This window comes from Phycodurus eques, chromosome 16 (assembly GCF_024500275.1).
Source record: "Phycodurus eques isolate BA_2022a chromosome 16, UOR_Pequ_1.1, whole genome shotgun sequence".
Taxonomy (NCBI): Eukaryota; Metazoa; Chordata; class Actinopteri; order Syngnathiformes; family Syngnathidae; genus Phycodurus; species Phycodurus eques.
Genome location: NC_084540.1, coordinates 17,914,108 through 17,935,891, shown reverse-complemented (window position 1 = coordinate 17,935,891; position 21,784 = coordinate 17,914,108). Strand labels below are relative to the sequence as shown.

At 41.2% G+C, this 21,784-nt stretch overlaps 2 protein-coding genes and 1 long non-coding RNA gene across 3 annotated transcripts; 1 reads left to right on the top strand and 2 right to left on the bottom strand.

The window, feature by feature from the left end:
* The first annotated feature begins 55 nt into the window (after positions 1-55).
* On the top strand, positions 56-11,230 carry LOC133415012 (uncharacterized). The gene is made up of 3 exons (XR_009770089.1): positions 56-143; positions 7,831-7,917; positions 11,203-11,230. It is a non-coding gene; the product is annotated as an uncharacterized LOC133415012 (long non-coding RNA).
* igfals (insulin-like growth factor binding protein, acid labile subunit) lies at positions 1,408-3,538 on the bottom strand. The gene is made up of 2 exons (XM_061700774.1): positions 3,455-3,538; positions 1,408-3,385 (listed from the first exon to the last, which is right to left on the bottom strand). The coding sequence occupies exon 2, from the start codon at positions 3,378-3,380 to the stop codon at positions 1,644-1,646; it is 1,737 nt and encodes a 578-aa protein (XP_061556758.1). The 5' UTR covers positions 3,381-3,385; positions 3,455-3,538; the 3' UTR covers positions 1,408-1,643.
* On the bottom strand, positions 8,229-18,886 carry shisa9b (shisa family member 9b). Its single transcript, XM_061700783.1, has 4 exons — positions 18,375-18,886; positions 17,856-17,962; positions 13,100-13,240; positions 8,229-10,585 (listed from the first exon to the last, which is right to left on the bottom strand). Exons 1-4 carry the CDS (start codon positions 18,884-18,886, stop codon positions 10,206-10,208), a joined length of 1,140 nt encoding a protein of 379 aa, XP_061556767.1. The 3' UTR covers positions 8,229-10,205.
* Between the last annotated feature and the right edge of the window lie 2,898 nt (positions 18,887-21,784).

Sequence of the window (21,784 nt, the reverse complement as noted above, 5' to 3'; positions counted from 1 at the left end):
CACCTTAGAAATGTGTGCAAAGCAACAACTCGCCATAAACGTCGTGTGAGTGGGGTGGAAAATGAGACGTCAAAGGATCGTTTTTGTTTTTCTCCAAACTTCTACAATATGACTCGGATTTAAAGCAAAAAGACGTGGCCAAGGTAGTCCTCACAAACACAAACTCACGACATTTGACTGGTCATTTAGCAGCTTCAGTTATCTCATCTCATCTTGCTAGATAAGCGGTAATGTGAGCTAGCTAAATGTATACACAATGCTACAGGTAAATACGAGAAACAAACCTCCATTGCAACAAACTACACCCACAGTAATAAAGGTTTGAGTTAAATTCATTCATCATTCTGACAGTGTTGGTCCAAATAGTGCATAAGGGGTTTCGTGGATTTTGGACGTAAATCGAAACGCGACGTATAGTCTCGTCACTAACCTACGTTAACGTCAGAGGTGGCAAAAGTACTCAAGTACTCAATGCTCCTCTGTAAGTACAAGTACAAATAGTACTTGCGTTTAAAAAACGAATAAAAGCATTGACTCCACTGCTTTACCTAGGTCAAATTGAAAAACTACACTGATGAAATGTCCTTAAGTACAAAAGTATATATTTTTTAACTGTCAATTACAGTATCCCTTTTTGATAACATGGCACAACGGGGAAAAAAAATCTGCACATAAAGTAGTTTCTCACTTTGTTAACTTACATTGAGCTTGCACTGAGAAAAAAAGTTTTTATGCCATCAAAATAATGAGTTTCATAGTTTTACTAACTTTGTGAACGGACTATTAGCTAATATACTCCTTCCTTGTACTATGTGATTTTAAAAAAAATTTTTTTTAAAAGATTTGATAAGAATTTTTGAAAGCCAGCAGCAGCTGTTTTTTAGGCAGGCAAATGAAAAATCATTCTTGGAGCCTATAACATCAAACAGTTCTCTTGAATAAGGTCATGGTATGCAATGAGAATGTCTTGCTTTTATGATCTGTTGCATCATTTTTGTTATTGCGCTCCCTGGTTAACATTCCTCCCTGTTCCTGCTGTCCCTATTTTTTCACCTTATAAGAAGCCAAGATCTCAATCAATCAAGATCTCAACCGATTTATGTCTTTTTTTACATTGTGTTAAGGCAAAAATGTACAGATCTGTTTTAAAATGTAGAGAGTAAAATTGAAAAGTTATCAGAAAAATTAAATACTCAAGTCAAGTACAGATACGTGAAAAATCAACTTAAGTACAGTAATTAAGTATTTGTACTTTTTGACTTCCCACCTCAGCTTGGGACCATAAACCAAGGACCCCTGTAGCTCTCTTGTTGATTCCTTTGAACAGTTGTTATGGTGCTGATGTTGGTAGTCTTAAGACCAAAAAATTGGCAGGAGTACAGTTTTTGATGCATTTATTGCACGCTTCAGCACTTACAGCACAAACTATTTTCAGGTAAACACATTTTCACACATATCTACATGCGTGTGACATTACAGTATTTGTCATTAAACAACCATTTTTGTATCCTCCTGCCTGTCACGGAGATGACTTACCAAACTGATTTCTTGTTTTTTTGTTTTTGTTTTTCAAAGTGATTCGGTTCATTATTTGTGGGGGGGGGGGGATGCCACGTTTGCTACAAACCATTTGTCAAACTGCGTCAGTGTACGGCTGCTCTGCACGTTTGGAAGAGTTCAGGGTCAATATCTCGCAGGTCCTGACCTGCTAGACGTGCTGGGCTAGCGCACGTTATGTTGTTGTATATGGTGATGGTGCTGTCGGGCTCTTCGCCCTCTGCGTGGGTCTCCACTCGCCGAGGCACCACATGCGAATTCCTCAAGCTATAGGTCCTCAGCGGGACAGCGCCACAGTCGCACTTCCAGCGGTTTCCGGACAGCAGAAGCTTCTCCATGTTTTCAGAGAAATCCGGGACAAGGCTTGTCAAGTCGTTTGCTCTCAGATCGAGGTAGCGCAGCCTCGGAAGGAGATTCTTGGTGCCATTGTGCGGAAACTGGCGGCATTCGTTGTTGGACAGCAGCAAGTACTCCAGATTCTTCAGACCGGAAAATGTGTGGCTGGTGAGAACGTCTAACTTGTTGAAACTTAAGTCCAGTCCCAGTAGGCCTACCAGGTCTGCAAAGCTCTGGCGTTCCACGGCAGAAATGTTGTTGTGCTGCAGGAAAAGTCTCCGTAGACCTGACAGCCCTGTGAACGCTTGACTTGTGATTCTTGTCAGACAGCCTTTGTCCAGATGAAGGCTGTGCAGCTTTGACAGACCCTTGAAAAGCTGATCGGGTAGACTATGGAAGCAGCTTCCTGACAGGTTGATGACGGCCACATGGGAGAGTCCCGTGAAGCTACCCAATTGTGCCTCGTGAACCTGGTTGTGCTCAAGCTCCAGAACCTCCAGATGGCCAAGGCCTTCAAAAATCCTGTCACCCACGGCACGGATTCTGTTGTAGCTAAGACGCAGTTCTTCCAAGAACTGCAGATCACGGAAGGTCCTGGGCCTAATTCCTGCGATGGAGTTATTGGATAGTCGCAGCACAAGAAGATTGTGCAAGCCCAAGAAGGTGTCGTCATGGAGGGTGGTCAGTTTGTTGTTGGTGAGGTCCAGCCATCTGAGAGCTCTCATGCCTACAAAGGCTCTTGGTGCCACTGTCACAATCTGGTTCTGAGCCAGGTAAAGCTTCCGCAGTTTAACAAGTTTCACAAACACATTCGCCTTGATGACTTTGAGGAAATTTCCTGTTAGGTCCAATTCTTTCAGCTCGCCGAGATTCTGAAAGAGCTGCACCTGCAGGTAGGCGAGTCGGTTTCCTGCGAGAACCAGTTCTCTCAGACCCTGCAGGTCGTGGAAAACGTTCTCAGGCAAGACCGCTATTGAGTTCCAGCCCAAGTTGAGAAGCCACATGTGTGAGAGTCCGGAAAAGAGTTTTTCCTCAATGCGAGCGAGCTGGTTGTTGTGCAGACTGATGGAGGCAAGGTTTGGCGTGTTCTGGAAGACGGTACCTGGTAACGCGCGCAGGCAGTTGCGCTCAAGGTGAATGTGAGCCAGAGTCCTAAGTCCTTGGAAAGCCTGAGCGTCCACGGTTGCCAGCTGGCCACTCTGTAAATTCAAGAAGTCCAGATTGCTGAGATCCTTGAACAAGGCCGCAGGCAATGTGGCGAAAAGGTTGCCGTCCAGCCAGAGAGAGTGCGTCGCTCTTGGCATGTCCGTCGGGACTTGGCTGAGGTTGCGGCCGCTGCAGTACATGTTGAGTTCCAGGCTGTAGTCATCGTGCAGACAGGCGCATCCCTTGGAACATGGAATAGGTTCTTCTGTTGTTGGGCTGGGGTCCGGCAACACAGCTGATGTTCCCAGTACCCACAAGGAGAACAGCGCAAGGGTTCGCATCCCAGCTGTGGACAGTGTCTGGTTAAATACACCATGTGAAGTTTGTCCCGAAAGAAATCACCAAAATTGCTTACCTTAAACCTGGAACGTCTCGTTTAAAGGAGCACAGTGTGCGAGCAGCTGAATGACTGAACCTTATGCAATCGTTTGTATACAGAATGACTGCAAAGACAAGCCCCGACCAATTTTTTTTTTTTTTTTCAAATTGATGCTTTCAGTTAACCCAGTTTCTTCCATCTGGTCTGAAAAAATGGCTGTCATATTACATAAATGACTCACCCCTTCAAATCCACCTCTACTAAAACATAGTACATTGTTAATGTACTTCATTTTCTATCTCATTGATATATAAATGTTATTGTCCATCCAATTGGTGGCTCGGGGTTGGTGGCCTTTGTATTTACTAAAGTGCTGTCACTGATTGCATTTACTGTACATTGTAAATTATATACTGTACATTGGACAAGAGATAAGATAAAGCCTGTTTCACGAGACTAATGCAAACAACTTTGTATACATTGTCCACCAAAAAAAAAAACAGTAGTCATGATGTGACATTAATTCATAATGTCAAGCATATTTTCTTTTCTGTTTTTCTATACACAAGAGACTACTTGACAGTTGAGTTCCAGAGGTCCGTTTCCTAATCTGTGATCATAATGGCTAACTTTTTGTTTACTCTTTTCCTTGGTATCTGGGTTGTGTTAAACCGCCATGAACCGGTGATGCTCCTGAGGACAACCAAATTTAGATAACACACACACTGTCTGTGTGTGTGTTTGTATGAATGTGTTTGTGCGCATACGGTGTCAGGCACATGAATTTCATCACGTGATCGATACTGTGAAAAGAAAGTTTTCAGATCAATGTGATCAGTTGTTAAAACAAGTAACTGTGACAAAATATGGCATTTTTGTGGCACTATGTTCACAGCGAAACAGACTTGTTATAACTTGTCTCTCTCTTTTTGTTTGTTTTGTATTTATGAGTTTAGGCATCTATTCAAGTACACGTTGCTTAGAGCTAAATCACCTTTGAAACCATTGCCTCTTACCGTGTCAATATATTGTACAAACAAGCACTGACGGTACACAGAGTGTAATGACCTTTATTTTTTCGAATTAATCCATTATAACGAAATAATGAAGCATCACATCAATAGTAAAACCTCAAATCACTGCTGACAACTCACCCACAGACAGGACAACAGTCAAAACTGCCATCCACTGGCAAATTGGTGGACCAAAATTCCATCCGTTACAAGCAGTTCCCTTTAAAAACTGGAGTGTCCAGAGCTGAGCGAGGTATGATTAGCAGCCTTTCACCCATGCCAGTGGTCCCAGTGCCTTCTCAAAGCCTTTGACAGCCAAACACCCTGCAGAGCTCAGGGGGGGCTATCAGTAGTACTAGAAACTAGAAACAGTCATCTCAAGAGGGGAAACCAACATCTCAGAAGAGCTGCAAGTTAGCCACACTTTGTTAATTGATTATGAGCAATGTGACAAGATCCAGTCACACAAAACAGACTGCTGACACATCCTCTTAAGGCCACATACACCATTGCGCGATTGCCTTATATTAGGGGCGGCCAGCATGTGGCTTCTTTTTTGTGCCATTACACTACACTACACAGTCCTAGGTTTATGGCGGTCCTGACGTACTACGTTTCAAAGTTATTAACTAATAACTAGAACTAGTTTCTGCAGTGGCATGGGAGTATCTTGTCACGTGGCACAAGAACGTACGCTCAGTTGCTGCCGTCCGTGCTCACAGTTTTTTCATTAGTTTTATATGTATGGCCTAGGGGTCGTTGAACCAATTAAGCGACAAGTCGACAGGTAGGTTTTACTACTCTGCATCAAGGTCAACAAGAAGAAGCTTTACTAATTGCCCATCACGTTTTTGGCATCTTGTCTTCCAATCGACCAATTTACGGAGGATGTTCGACTCACCCGTCTGCTGCTGTCGCCAGGTTATAACGCTCTGTGAAGCAACAAAATGTCTGGCCAACATTGCCAACACGGTCTTCATAAATCTGCTTCGGTCTGAGCGTACGAAAATAAGTTATTGGTGGATGAAAATAGTGGTCAGCCTCACTAGCTTCAGCTATTCTAATTGCGCTAGTCTTCAAAGATTCATAACGGTAGTACCTCCATCGTAAACCGAGGACCGCCTGTTGATTTTTTGTGAGGGGGAGGGCTAATTCCCTTCAGTCTCCTCTTCAACAGGTAAAATGCATGCTTTATTGGGTTTACATCTGGGTATTGTCTCAGCCAATTTTAATCTTTAAGCTTCTTTCCCCTTGTTTAACGCCTTTGTATTTGTATTTGTTCTACCATCCACTATGCATCACTGTCATCGATAGATAAAAGATAAATTACTTACTTTATATTAAACAAATAATGATTTATGGAACAATTAAGTAAAATTGGATATTTCCCGCAGCACACTAATGAGTCACGGCCAGAGGTGGGTAGTAGCGCGCTACATTTACTCCGTTACAGTTACTCAAGTAACATTTTGGATAAATTGTACTTGTCAGAGTAGTTTGAATGCACCATACATTTTGCTTTTACTTCAGTATTCATGTTAAAAAGAATCAATACTTTTACTCCGTTGCAATAATGGACATGTCACTCGCTACTTTTATTTATCTATTATTGCGTGCGCGATCTATTTTTTGACTTCCGCATAGGCGGTGTTGCGCCAATCAACGTGATCGCTAGTGTCATTTGACTTCAATTCACCAATCAGACGGGACAAGGCAGTCACGTGACCGCACACACACAAAGCCTTCGCGGGCCAATCAAAAGGACCCCGCAGAACAGCTGGATGAAGTGGCTGGGGAGAGCGAAGTTCAGGCTTCCCTGCTGAGGCTGCTGCCCCCACGACCCGCCGGATAAGCAGACGAAAATTGGTGGATTTTTCGGCAGGCGAGTAGCTCATCCCATTACTTGCTCACATTTGCCTGAGATTCCTGAAATGACCCATTTGTGTCAAATTGGTCGCAAATAAGCAGGTAAAACAAAAGTGTGTCATTGGAAGGTGATGAAAATATTATGATGAGTGTTAACAGTCAGTTGCCCAGGGCTCCTGTTCCACATTGAGGGTAGTGGAGTGAATAAATATAGACAGAAGTGTAGGTCAATAAGAAGGGAGGGGGGGGACTGTGCCTGTGGGATGATTGTAATATTTTTAATAGTTTTGTTTTATGGACTGGGATTGAAGGGCTGCATTGTGACAAACCTTTAGTCAGGCTTTCTTACAGTAATCATTTAACATTATAGTTAGCCAAGTGGATAAAGAAGTCAGAAATATAATAAATGTAGACTTTACTTGAGTCGTGTTTTTTATTAACATCCATAGTTATAAAGTGTAAAAAGAAGTTAAGCACTTTCATATATAAAAGCGATAAAACACTTAGAAACGTTTTCTCAATTTTCCTGTGTCCTAATAGAAGCTCTCTGACATTTTTTGGGGGGTAAAAAAATGCACAAATGATAAGTAATTACAGAACCCTTAACATCCACTTGTCACATTCTGGTTTAAATCACTGTTTTGGGGGCGTCGTTTTGTCCCGTGTGAGGCCGCAGCTATCGAATGTTTTTAGTCTTCTACTGATTATCCCATCAATGAATCGACTAATCGGGTAAAAATATATTTTGCATTCTTAAACAACAATACCAATGCCGACTGCAATAAAGTGCATTTAATTAATCCGTTCCAGCCGCAGAACGACGTTATTTTTACATTATTTTGTTCGTTGTGCAATATAGACATAGGTGAAAACACAATTTATGGTGATGAAATAACAGTGGGTTGGATAGTAAATAACCGTGCAGTGTTTTAGCCTTTTCGGGTACAGGACTGTTTACGTTCAGTGTGGTTACTGCTAGCCCTAAATGGCCACTACCTCCCACAATGCAACACGTGGGAGATGTAGGATGTGGCGGCCATTTTAGGCAAAAAACAAAGATACCTGAAGCTTGGAGCCAATGATGTTTATGCAGTGCGAGAAAAAGCACAAAGTTGTGAACCTTCCGCGGCCATGCCAAGACTGTTCATAAACCGAAAATAGTGTGTAACCCGAGATAATCTTCCTTTTTAAAAATAGTTAGTAAACCGAATCTTTCCTAAACTGGGTTGTATAACCAGATGCTATAAACTACCGAAATATTCTCGAGTCATGTCTTGTTGTCTAACTCATTCATCCCATTGCAAAGGAGACACTCAATATAACAACAGCATAAACGGAGACTATTTTAGGATATTTTCAGTTTACCATCCCGTTTAGTCTGTGTTTAAACATGTGAGCGCAAACACAGCCAGTCGGTGTGAAGGGTTCCTTCCTTCCATGTTCCCAGACATCTTGACTTTCCCTCAGCCTACCCTTGAGCTCGGCGCTGGAAATTCCCAGTGGATGGCTAACGTTTCGTTGCGTCTGTTGCAGAGGCTCCACTGAGAACTCCCCCACAAACACAGCAACCGGGGAACACGGACCATAAATATCATTGTTCATCATTCATTCATCATTAATGTGAGTATGTTAGTGTATATTTGTTATGTAATCAAGCAATCAATTGTTATCCGGTGAAGATTTTTAACAAAAGGAGAATATTTGAGTGTTGTAAACTCGTTTTCACTTCTTTCGACAGCAAATGATTTGAGACAGAAACAACTGATAACTCATCAATTAATTAAATGATGTTTCGCAGGAAACAGATGTTTGGCTGCCAAGAACTTACAATATCAGATCCAAAATCAGCTTCATGACACAAAACACAGACAAATAAGAGAGTGCCATTTAAAAAATATTTTAATAGCAAAACAAACAAAAAACATGGCTTTTTTTTTTTTACTGGTGGAACACATTAAAAGACAAAGTCACAATATAGAACAATGTGAGGTGCAAATTAAAAATATTTTCCCTTTTTTACAATCCACCACAAATTCAAATAATTTGGAATGTATTTCCATTTTATAATATTACATGCTGCTGGCATATGTGGTCCATCTTACTGTAAATTTGTCAACTACCTATGTGGTAATTTGTTAACGTAAGTAACCTTTTGATTTTAAATGATTTTAAATAATTCCCAAAAATGATGCCTTACTTGTCATCTAACCTAAAAAGCTTGTTTTTGTTGATTATCCAGTCCATATCGTCAAAAGTCAAGCAACTATAATCTATAAATAGTCCAACAACAGTAAAGGCTTTTTTCCTAGGATTATTATAGAATATGTGATATCAACCTTTGCACTGCAAATGACATTTATTAGAACAATCTGGTACAAATAGAGTGCAATAAACAGGTATAATGTAAATTTTTAATATGCCAACAACCATGAAATAGTAAACTTTGAATACGGTGTTCTTCATCATAATAACAGCAATGACACCCTCTTTTGTCCGAGCAACAATGTATAGTGTAACAATGCGTGCACACAGAATTCAATAGTATTGACTTGTTGACTTGAAAAATGTGACCCCGGCCTTAAACAGAGCGAACACACTTCATATTGATGTGATTTGACCAATTGTGTAAAAATAAACACAATGGTGTGTCTTTTAGATACTGTATGTGTGCTTACTTGCGATGCAATAAGCATAACAGTCTGTGTCATTTCTGCCCTTAGTGTTTGTGGTCTTAGAATTTATGAAAATACAATACAGTGGTGCCTTGAGAGACTTAAGAATTTTTTCAAAATACAAACCCTCACTCGGCGAGTACTTTGGTTTGACTTGCGAGCAAAAAAATAGAGATGCGAGCGCTGCATGGTGGCAGTGAACTCAACTCACTTGACAACAAGCAGCAGCATGGCCGATATTTTCAAGCTGTTTAATGCCACTCCCATTTGAAGTTCACTGTCAAACTAAACATAAAACAGAGAATTACAAACAACCACATTGAGGCTATGCCATAGGAAAGTTTTTTTTTTATCTTAATACAAACAAACAATGCAAAATATCATAGACGGGCTAACGAATAGCATCAGTGTCAGATTTTAGAACCCTTGAAGTGACAGATATTTGAACACAAGCGATGGAGAAACACATTGACAGATAATTTAACAATACTGTCAGGCATATATTCTTTATCCTCTGCAAAGAACAGCTAATAAATATTACTGCGGCTTACTGAGGAGTGACAGTTTCTCTGTATGTTTGCGTAATACTGCCCCCAGGTGGCCAAGGCAGAGGCATACACACCAGAAGGAGGAGCACAATCTCCACTGAATTCATACAGAAAATGTGGCAAAACCTGTTTCATTCTGTTGGATTGTGTCAATACCGTATGTTTTTATGAAGTACAATATTATAGAGTGCTGTTTTTGTTTTAAAAAGACATTACATAACGTTTGTTGTTTTTTGGTGGAGGCTTGAATAGATTAATGGCATTTCCATTCATTTCAATGGGGAAAGGTGATTTTAGATATGAGTGTTTTGAGTTATGAGCATGGTCATTAAACGAATTTCACTTGTATCTCAAGGCACCACTATAGTTTGGCCTTATTGGAGGTCTGTGTTGGAATTGTCATCGTCAACAAGTTGTGGTGATTCAGCTATTTGTATCCTATGACAATTGGCATATAATAATAAATAGCATAATACATTAGAAAATAAGTAAATAAATAGTGCCTAGAGTTTTGTGTAAATGGTTTAATTAGCATTTGTGATTTGGTATTGTTGTTGGATAACACTCATTTGAATTGAACCTTTTGTCTTGAATTCTACCCCTGACATCCACACAACTGCACATTCAAACAACCCAGTCACATTTTACATAAGCACTTCCTGTACTTGCGCCACCTGGTGTTCTTCCCTCATACTGTCACTTCCGTCTTGCTGTTGGTGACAAAATAGGGCTGCGGGGGCAGGTAGCGAATGTTCTGAAGTTCCCTCTCCACGACGCAGAGTTTGGTGGGGCCGTAGCACTGCCTCAGCCCCAGCACGTCGGTGCTCTCCCACGGCCTCGGCGTGGCCGGGCTGGAAAAAGAGCCAAAGGATAACGACTGGGAGCTGTGGCTCCTCGGGCTCTTGTGCCTGCGTCCGCTCTGCTTGGTTGACATCTGTCTGGGCGGGCTATAGGGGTTGCTGGGTTCCGGCTCCGTGTCCACATGCTCCATTGGAAGGCTGCCCTTCGCTGTCATTCCGCTCAGTACTTGGCGGCGGTTGGTGTAGAAGCTGTCGTTAGCTTTTTCTGCTGACAGAACAGCGAGACCCATTAATCAAGGGGCTCTCCAACGTTTGGGGGTCCAGGGACCCCCTCAAAATCCTGACACCAATGAAACACCACTTAATGTCATGGGAGGTTTTTTTTTAAACATTTCAACCGCAATATTCACAACTTGTTTAATAGAAATTAACCGAATTCAATGTAATGCATTTCAATATTTAAACATCGTCACTGGCTGATGTGCACTGCTTCCTCTATCTATCTATCTATCTATCTATCTATCTATCTATCTATCTATCTATCTATCTATCCATCCATCCATCCATCCATCCATTCATCCATTCATTCATTCACTCATTAATTCACTCACTCATTCTTTCATCCATCCACTCACCCACCCGCTGGAGGCTCCAGTTGCACAAGGCAGATGATAACTGCCTGTTCATGTGTGAATACAGTATGAACTTTTCTCTTTTCTCCTTGATATTTTTATTGTGGTGAGGTGAGACCTCACCAATTGAAAAATAGGCAGGTACTTCTTAGAATCAGCCATCAGGTTGTATATGAAATGTCTTGTATTAAATTGAATCTCTCATTATATTATCTCATTATACTCAAAGCTCCTTGACTCTTGTCTACTCAAGGGTTATCATTTTCCCCTTAACATCGACAATAAAGAAGGAGATGCCACGAGGCTGGGAAGTGAGCTGTATTCAGTGTTTGTCGTGAGTATGCAACCTCTTATTAACAGTGGTTAACATTATTTTTTCCCCACTTTGACACTGGAATGGATGCATTCATTTTGCACAATTTCCTGTTGGAAGTACTGTTTCAAAATCCAGAAGGGATTGTGTTAGAGGGTCCACTCTATTTTTGTACTTTTATAGTAGCTACATCACCATACAGTTGTTTATCAGGCAGGCGTGTTCCTGTAGTGTGTGGCTGTGTTGCATCCAATCACGAGTCATTTGTGTTTTGACTGCTCTTGATTGTTTCCTGTCCCCAATCTCATTAGCTAAGATCTGCTCTATTTTCGATCGTGCCTAATTATCTGTTTGCTTGACACGCACTTCCGCGGATTTGGAGGAGCTTCAGATGCGTAGTCCAAAACGGTCCCCAAGGGGGATTGTTCAAAAAGCCACACTGTTGTGCTTCAGGTGGTGTATCGATATTGACATATAGTTTCCGACATGTTTTTAACATCCTTTTTTTAGCGCCACCTGGGAAGGCGCTTCTATTTTCGGTCCGCTTTAAGGTTTTAGCATCTCTCTCTCACCGAGGCAATTGCCTTTTGTTTCAAATGCCGACGTACAGATCAGTTCCAAAATGACAACAAACGCCTCCTATAAATACCTTTTGCTTCTTCTCCCTGTGTATATTGACAGCTTATTGATTAACTGAGAGGGAAGGAAATACTTCTAGATGTTTGCAGCAACTGGAAAAACTATCCTAAAAAACAAAAACAGAATTATATTAAAGCGTCATGAAACTTTGTTAATTCGGTGAGTTGGATCATTTATGGTAAAACCTAACGAATTAATAAAAAGAAATAACGAAACTTAAACCTGTAAAAAAAAGTTTTAATCACTCATTCTAAAAAATTCAACTAACTCAAAAATGAATTTTTGTAGTATTAACCCAGTTGTTATGAGTACAATAAGATTTTGGAGCACTTTAAGTAGGCCTTCTGATAATTACTTTTTTTCCCCCCAGTAACTCATTTTATTTTGTAAATGTTAGTCATAAAAATAAAAATGGCACATTTCGGTGCACCACAAAGTGGACCAGCGTGGACAGAAAATGCAAAATCAAATAGTGAAAAATACAGCAAGAAGTTAGAGGAGCTGATAGGCTTAATCAGTATTGTGTCATCTCCTCTAGTAGTGGCATGGGTGAAACTGACTTTTTTTTTTGGAAACAAAAAAGTTACATACTCTAGATTTAAATCTAGAGTACGTCAAAAAAAAGTCATGACTATCGCAGTTATTCTTGTGCTGGTTCACTTGGTGGCGCACTGAAAATGACAGAGCGGAAATGACATATTTCAACGAGCAGTCGGCGCCTTGTGTCCAACTGGTAAAAACCTATCTGAATCTATTTTGCGTTTTTGTAGCAGAAAATAATCATATAATAATTAAAAAATAAATTACCGTGAAAAAACTCAACCGTTTCCGAGAATGACACTGTCAGTTTGTAAATTGAATATGTTCAATAAAGATTTTTTTTTTTAATCTTTCAGGGGACCCCTGACCTGCCCAACAAGGTGCCGGACGTAAAATACACGCTCCGAACATTCCATGCACAAAACGCAGCAACAATAGTGAATTTACAACAATTGGCTCTTCCGAAGAAGCCATCTTTGTTCCCCATTGGCTGTCCTTCAAAACAGAATAAAAATGTAGACTGTTGTCACATCTTCATTTACAAGGGGCCACCTACATCATATCGACGCTACGGTTCTGTTATTGTAATGCAGAATACCAGTCTAAGGGTTGACAGACATTGCATCTTAAAGCTTTAAAGATTTGTTTGTATTCTTACCAACAGCTTTGAGGGTGGCATACTTGTTGAGGTCCTTGACCGGCGTCTGCGGCTCGTAGGGGCTGCTGATCTGATCCAGCAGTGCGTACGGCTCGGTTAGCAGAAGCGGTGCCGGTGTCGCGTTGTTCATCTGGTGGCTGTCTGAAAGAGTAAAAACAGAGGACAAAATATTAGAAACTGTTCTTAATTACTGTTATTATAGTGTTAAACCATATAAAGTAATATTGCAACCGACAATCGCCAAGTCTCCTCGGCAAAAACAGTCTGTCGTAGTACCAAGATTGACCTGTAAGAGGCGGCATGGTGCCACAGGGCATCCAGACTGCCGGAAAATACATAGAATAAGAAAGAGGAGGAGGAAGAGGAGTACTCGTAGTTGTAGAAGTAGTAGTAAAAAAAAATAAAATTAAAATGGTGTAAATGAGAACGTTATTATTTGGAATTTGGGATTTATGTTGTCAGTAGTTTAAAGAATAAAACTGAAATGTTCATTTTTCTCAGACATATACCTATATGTAGCAAAATGTGAGGGAAATGATCATTTTGCAGCGGTCTGAATGTTTTCCAGAGCTGTATACAGCGTGTGTACGATATATGTGAGCCTTTCTGCGGATGCAGGTGCAGAATCATGGCTGCTGTCCCAATCGTACACAAGACATTTGCGTAATTAATGGCTGTGCAGCGAAAAAACTGGCCCCCTCCGCCGTGGCCTGGCATGATGGTGCAAGCAGATGTTCGGAAATTCGCCATAAAAATTGGAGCGGGAAGGTAAGGCCAATTTGATAATGCCCTCTGTGAGGTTTTTGGATAGAAATGTGAGAATTTAGTAGGAAGTTGCACAAAAACTATAATAAAAATACAATATATAATTTAGGGCTAATGTGTTTAGGTTGTCTGGAAAACTTAAAACTACAGTATCATCAACTGTTGAGACTTAACAATATGTAATCATATCAAAAGCCTTCAAACATACTGGTAGTTGCTGTAATTACTTTTCATACTAAGAACTAAATTCAGAGATGAGATGATTAATTATAATTAAATCAGTCGTTATATAGGCTCATAGGTATAATCAATGGACTGCATTACTAATGATGAAATATAAGAGTCTTATCCTCCAGTGTTACTGCCATTGTTAGTGGTTTACCAATTTGAGTCCACCGCTCCTTGCGCTAGGATTTCTGTGGAAAAACAGATCATTAATCCAGAATGAGGTTAATGAGGCTCTTATTCCCCACTGGTCAGCAAGAGACTTTATTACTGTGCTAATTAATGTGGAAAAAGTCTTGAATCGCAGACACTGTCTCACCTTATGATGCAGAGGACGGCTTTGACGACTGGTTTTACTTCCAAGGCATCTAAACATCAAAACAATGATGGCTCAGACTGCACCTTTCTTAAGAAAATACATATTTCATGATCATTTAGAATCACTTGAGGATTCTCTTTCAGGTTTTCCCCATTATTGACCGATCACCAGTGAGACCGGAATGAACAAAACAAACACATCTTTAAAGCCATAACTGAATAAAATCGATTTTATCTCTGTTGCCTTGTCAGGCGAATCTCTCCACTTGTTGACCTGCTTTAGTTTTATACAATTTAAGTTTAAGTGGGCCAGTCATTTTCTCTGTTCTGCTGCCATGCACATGACTTGACTTCAGATTTGCCATCTAAAGCTTTGTACAGACATACCCATTTTTAACATAACAACCGATTTTTTTTTTTTTTTTTCCCCAAGTGTGTTCTTACTGCTCTTTGAGTGTGTGATCTACTTGAGATGACTAACACAGCACACTGCACACGCAACGATTTATTCGCTGACAATCGTTAGTATCTTCCCTTAAACTGGAAATATTGAACGCGTTTCACATTTACGATTGTCCACTACGACATTCAGGGAAAATTCACTCTTAACACACCCTACACTACAAGATAATAAATCAGGATAATCTTTTGGAGACAGTCAACACTCTAGCCTTTGGTAATCTTGATCGGAAGAGGGGGAAATTAATCAAATCCGGCCAGATTATCAGTATGTGTGTCTACTTGTACTTCAGTACAAAATGAGTCCGATGTACATATTCACCAGTTGGCCCGCAGTCTGATTGCATTACTTCAGAGTAAGGGTTTCCTTCACAATCAATAACTTATCGACCGGACAGAACTGAACCTGCAGTGTCTCCTTCAATTTACAGGCCTGAAAATGTGTTATTTTTGTGTAGAAGCACTAAACTCACAATAAAGTTATAAAGGACGACCAGGGTTTTCATTAACTGACGCATGTTTTCTATTCCCAGAATGCCCAGCCTCACGTCTGGTTGTTTGTCTTCCGCTTTTAACGTGTTGACGTAGTGCTGTCAGAGTTGTGACTTTCATGTCAAAAAGTAGGCCGCTGCTGCCTTGAAAGGTTAAATAAAGACTCTTGTTGCCACTGATAGCTGTAGATACCTCCATGGGACGCATAAACATTTGACAGGAGTATTTCTCAGCTGAGTTAGTGTTACAAGTTGCTTCTCATTCACGGGCAACGGGCCTGATTTACCAAAGGTTTGTTTGGTTGTCTTCCACTTGTACTTCCAGTTCCATTACTTCAAACTGCATTTTGCGCTTGCTGTGCTCTCACAAATGTTCCATGGTGAAAAACATAAGAAATGCCTACGTGAAGCGCAAAACCCTCTTTTCAATATGGCAGTCTCTGCTACTTTTACACCTGTTGCCAACAGCACAAGCGCACACAATTTCACACCCACTATTTGGGATCCTAGTACATCAGCCCCTTAGTGTTAACCAGGGGTAAAAAACAGTGTGGAACTGTAAATTGTCATAACATAAAACAAAAATATATATTGGCCCTTTATAATGGATCTCTAATACAGTCATTCAATTTTTTTGTCATGACTGCCAGATTATTGCTTTTTCGCTACATTCAAACAGAAAACAGAAAAACTTAAAAAAAATACTGTGCTCTACTATTTTAGAAATATTTGTTTGAGAAGGAATTTATTTTATCATTTTGTTTGAGTTATGTAGAATCTGTACAGTCCTTTCCTCTTACGTCGTCTTACATCGTCTTGCGTCACTTTAGCAACTTACGTCGTCATACGCTGTCTTATGTCATTCTACGCCATTTTGCATTGGCTATCAATGTCTTACAACGTCTTATGTCGTCTTAAGTCTTCTTACAGCAGCTTAGATCATCTTGCATTGTCTATTTGTCATTTTACAGCAACTTACGTCATTTTAAGTCTTCCTATATCATCTTAACTCGCCTTACTTTGTCTTACAACGTCTCAAGTCAACTTATAGAACCTGACATAATTTTAGATCATATTGTCTCATCTCACATTATCTTATGTCATTTTACGCCGCCTTACGTTTACTTTGCATGTCGTGTCAAGTCTTACAATGTTTTACGACATTTTAGAGCAACTTACGTCGTCTTTCACTGTCTGACAATATCTTACAGCAACTCACCTTGATTTAAGTTGCCTTGCGGCGTCTTCATCATACAGCGTCTGTCTTCCTGTGTCACCCTACATTTTCTTACATCTCATTTTATGTCATCTTCCAGAAACTTATGTCATCTTATATATCATGTATACTGATTTAAAGATAGACAACTGAACACAAACTGCTTCTGTTAACCGTTCAACCTTGGAGGATGTTTGTTGCTCTACGGAATGCCGTTCAATTTATTTCTGTAATGATGTTTTTGGGAGGGGGCATCAGAATATTTATTCCGTGCAGCTGATGAAAGATATTTCTAGCTGGTTTACAGGAACTGGCCACCAGCAGAGTGTTGACCCTGAGATTAGACTTTGTTCTTTCTACATTAGTGAAAAGAGGCCACACTTCTCAGTTGCCCAGTTTAGGCACATTACCAGTCAATCTTCTAGCAACATGACTCCATCCTCAATAACCCATCAAAACCTGCTTCATGATGTCCTACAAAGAAGGAGTCCAGTTGAAGACTTTTGGAACAGCTGTAGTGGATCCAAACCTGACAGATCCACGAGATAAAAATATGGCCTCACCCCTAAGAACATCGCCAAGAGTGTCGTCATGGGAACAACCGCTGCTATTGGTTGAATTAACCTGGACCGCTCACGTTCAACTGCTTCTTGGCAACAAAATGCTAACTGTGGTAAACACATACCAAAAATCGGGACACATTTTAGCCCAATTCTCCCCTTTCAAACAGAGTCAGCAAAGACTTGATTATCAGATGTCTCTAAAGATTATCCTGAGCAATTATCCTGTGGTGTGGGTTTGCTAAGTGTTTTTTCACCCTCCACGATCGACTCAGAAATTGGTCCGTGCTGACAATTGTTAATGCTAAGCCTGTTCTATATCATAAATTCTTGTGTGTGTGGTCAACACCAAGTTCGGCCGAGGCACCTGTTCCGTGATCGTGACGTGAAACGGAACGGCAACCAATTAGGAAGCGAGCTGAAGCGTGTGCTGTCGCTGTCATTAACTCTTTCTTCTTTGTGTTTTCGAGCAGTCCGGATGCCCTGTTGGGGCACCATCCTGCCTCTCACAGGTCAGTCTTGGTCCTACAACAGACATCTGGTTTGGGGGAATCGACTCGTGATTGTTGCTGTAGATATCGTTTTCTATGGGATGGTGCAATTACAAACATGTTACCACATTTTTTCTGAATAATACATTATTTCATATGACCGCAAAGCTCTGTTCTGAAGTCGTGTTGGAAAGCAGTGTGTTGAATGAGTGTGTGGCCCGAGAAACTTACGGAGACTGTTAATAGCGACTCTTGTCTGCATATTCTCATAGTGTAGGCCCAGGCTCATCTCATCTGTATGTTCCGAGGCAGGATGACGGATCACATGTGCCAAAGTCCTGCAATATACGATATACAGTATAATATAAATATCCAAACACGCTGAACTGAAAAATGAATGAGATAGTGATTGAATGTTTGAATACAATCATGATTTTTTTGAAAGACTTCTTTGCTTTCCTGATTGGCTTAGATAATGCTGGAGTTGGGGCTATAACGCCACCTGTTGCCTTGACATGCACTTTGCAGCCTGCAAATGCATTTTCATGCTTTATTGGGGAAAAGGTTAAAAAAGTTGAGATTTTAATTAGATTTTTGTAAAAAAAAAAAAAAAATCTAATTTAGTCACCACTAGAATCACGTGACAAAGGTTAAAAAATCTCTCTCATAAGCCACAGTTGACTGTGTATGTTTGCTTTTGTGTACTAAACTGTGTGGACATGGAAATAAAGTGTACAACATAACTCCTACCGTGGCATGTTGTCGCGGTTCAGCCGCTGCGTCTTCTCCAGCCCGAGCTTGGTAAAGATGCCGATAAGCGCCACGATGGCCACTAAACCGCAGATGACATACACGATCATGTTGGTCTTGTCCTTGGCCGAGTCCTGCGCCACGTCCACTTTGGACGGCGGTCTGCCGGTCATCATCCACGGCGGCGTGTCGTAGTTCTTACAGTTGGTCTGGTCCAGCCGGGAGCTGCGGAAGGCGCAGCAGAACCTGAAGCCACACGTGCCGCAGCAGTACAGGTAGTTGCCCGTCTGGCACACGAACGGCGGGTCCCACTGGCCCATCACGTCGTAGTAGCCGCGGCATTTGTCCTCCGTGTGCGGGCTCTCCGTCACGCTGCTCGTCGTGGACTCCGCAGACTCGTTGTATCCGCTCACCAGCACCAAGTCGTCCGCCAGGCGCTCCCCTTGGCCTTCCGCGTGGCGCAGGGTCACTTTGGCGAGGACGTAAGCGAGCAGCAGCTCAGCGCCGCGCATCTTTGCTCACTTAGTTTTTTTGTTCCCCTTCACGCGCGTGCACTTGCTCACATCCTACGTGCAGAGAGCCGTGCGTAAAAGTGGCCGGGGTGTAACTTCCCATGCACCAAACCAATCACCGTGCGTGCACTCGTACTCCTCTATGCGATGCAGTTAGTTGCAACTGGGAGGTGACCGACCGAGATGGAGAAGGTGGATGGCGGTCTTTTCTTTGGCCGTGCTGGAGGTCGTCAGCCTGCTCCAGGCTGCTTCTCTCCAAGCACTGAGAGGCAGCAGACGAGACAAGTTGGGTGAGGGAGAATGCAGGGGAGAGAGGTGGAGTCAATGTGCGTGCGTACGTGCGTGCGTGTGTAAAAAGCAACCAATATCTGACTGTCAATCAAAATCCAGCATTATTATTATTCATAAGATTAACATTGTTGCTGTTGATACAGCTTTAATTTGTATTGAACTCATTTGTTTTTTGTCAGGACTGTATGTTGTATTTTCTGCATGGGTGTTCCTCTTAAATTAGATTTTTCCAAGGGCTTTTATTATCTGCAGCGTTGTGTCCTAGTGGGTAGCACGTATGCATCACCATCGAGAGATGACACATTTGAATTGCATTTTAACTCATGGGGGCAGCAATTCATATTGTCTTATTTCACACTCTTAAGGTTGGGCCGGCACCGTAGAGACCCAAGTACACTGGTGCCTTGAGGTACGAAGGACCTGACTTACAAATATTTTGTGATACGAGCTGGGGTTCAGGTGATTTATTTTTTTTGAAGATAGTGAAACAATAGTCATAAAGAGGCTTCAAGCTGTTTATTGACTCCGAGTCGAAGTGTACTGTCAAACTAAAAATAAAATAAAGAGAATTACAGATTATGTATTAAAAACATCCACATAGTTTTGCTTTACATAAGTCAGTTTATCTTAATGCTAATTAACAACGGAAAATGCCATCGACGGGCTAAGAAATAGTATCGTGTTGCAGTGTTAACCCTTTAAGCAACAGATATTTGAACACAAACAGTGGAGCAACACATGTAGACAGACAATATACCAATACCCAGACATATAGTCTTTACCGTTTGCAAAAAATGACTGCTAATAAGTCCGTGAGTCATTTGTGAAACTCATCTTCATGTGTCTGTCTGTATTATACTCCCCCAAGTGGCCAAGGTGTGCACACCGGAAGGAGCAGTGCAATGTCCATTGATTTGAACATTGACTCTTTATAGAACTTTTGTAGTATATTGAATTGCAGAGGAAGAAAATTAAGCATACCTCAAGTCCATATAATTACAGCTGTTGTTAGGTATGAGGATGTTGATTTTTGTCAGTAAACACGGCACTTTGTTAGTTTGATTGCCCTTACAAGCCTAAATGATATTGTTGAACAGACACCATGTCACGTCCCTCAACGGTGACCGTCTGATCTTTGAGAAGAAAGGACTTTGACACCCACGCATCTGCTAAAAGGAAAGGGAAAAAACAGTCAGCAGTTTATTTTTAGAGGAAGTTTTTTTTTTTGGTGCTTTTTTTTTTTTAAACGATGCTTGCCATGTGCCGCTTGAGAAATCTCTTTTTTTTTGGTTGTTGTTTTTGGGTTTTGATGTTGTATCATCTTAGCGGTGGGAGGCTACTTTTATTTACAATTGGCCACCGGGGGACTTTTGGCTTGTTTCATCTCGTACGTGTCCTATAAATAGTTGCTCTCCCTGAAGGAGGAAACTTTTTGAGTTGTTTTCAAGTGCGATAAGCACGGCTCCCGACGGCGAAACGGTCAAATAACAGACATCTTAGTCTTGAACTAGCTCGCTTGTACGCAGTGTTATCGGCACACTGTGAGTCAGCGGCGCTCACGCAGGACCACTTTGTTATGTCAATGAGAAGCGTGGTAGTCTGTCTAGGTTGTGTTTACGCCCCAATTACCTCCATGGGGATGTTTTTAGTAGTTGATAATGAGGGTGGCAGCATGAAGAATCAAATTAGTTGAATTTTGCAGTGTTTCCATCCACAGTCGACTCAGTTTTCCCGAATGAATCATTGACGAAGACATGCCTAGTTGAAGTGCAAATTATTTGCAGTTCAGTGTTATGACCTTTACCTTGACCAAACGGCATGTAACTAGGAAAGCTACAAATCGGGATACTCGCGAGTTTAGTTACCACTTTACATCATCACGGGGCACGAGAAGGCATGTTCATTTACCACCGTATTTAATGTTTTTCACATGATTTGTTTTATATTCATAGCTGAGAAAGTGTTTTTTAATACAAAATATTTACTGTCATTAATGACTTTTTACTACTAGTTCGGCCAGGGTTAGCGATAGACTACTGAGCGTTCCGACAAACGTACAAATTCGGGTTACATCATCCTTTTTTTGTACGATTTCCTATTCAAATGGAGTGAGAGCATGGCAGCTGCATGAAACGTGCCTGTTTCACCGTCCTTTGGCGCGGGATCAGGTGGGCCGACCGGGGTGTTTTAATTCTTCTGACACTGAGAGAGAGCATAATTAAATCCTCTCACAGTGTGGGGATTTTCATGCAATCACTTCCCATTGAATGTGAATAACACTGAGACATTCTTCATTTGTATGCATATCATTGACTTGAACGCTTTTGTACAGCGTAAAAGACGGTGTGCAGCTTGTTGTTAATATAGATTATAGTCCACAACAGTAAAGGCTGTATAGATAACGTAAGGTGGATAACATGAACGTTCAACCTCGGTGTGACACCCGCGTGACACACTCCAAAAGACTTTCATGCCGGCGCCGCCGTCGACATGCGGAATATTCATAACGTCCTGTGATCTGCACTGAAGTCTGCTTCCGTTCAAAGCCGGTCTAATCTAATTCTGCTCATTTGGACCGCTATATTTATCTGTTCTTTGAAAGCGGAC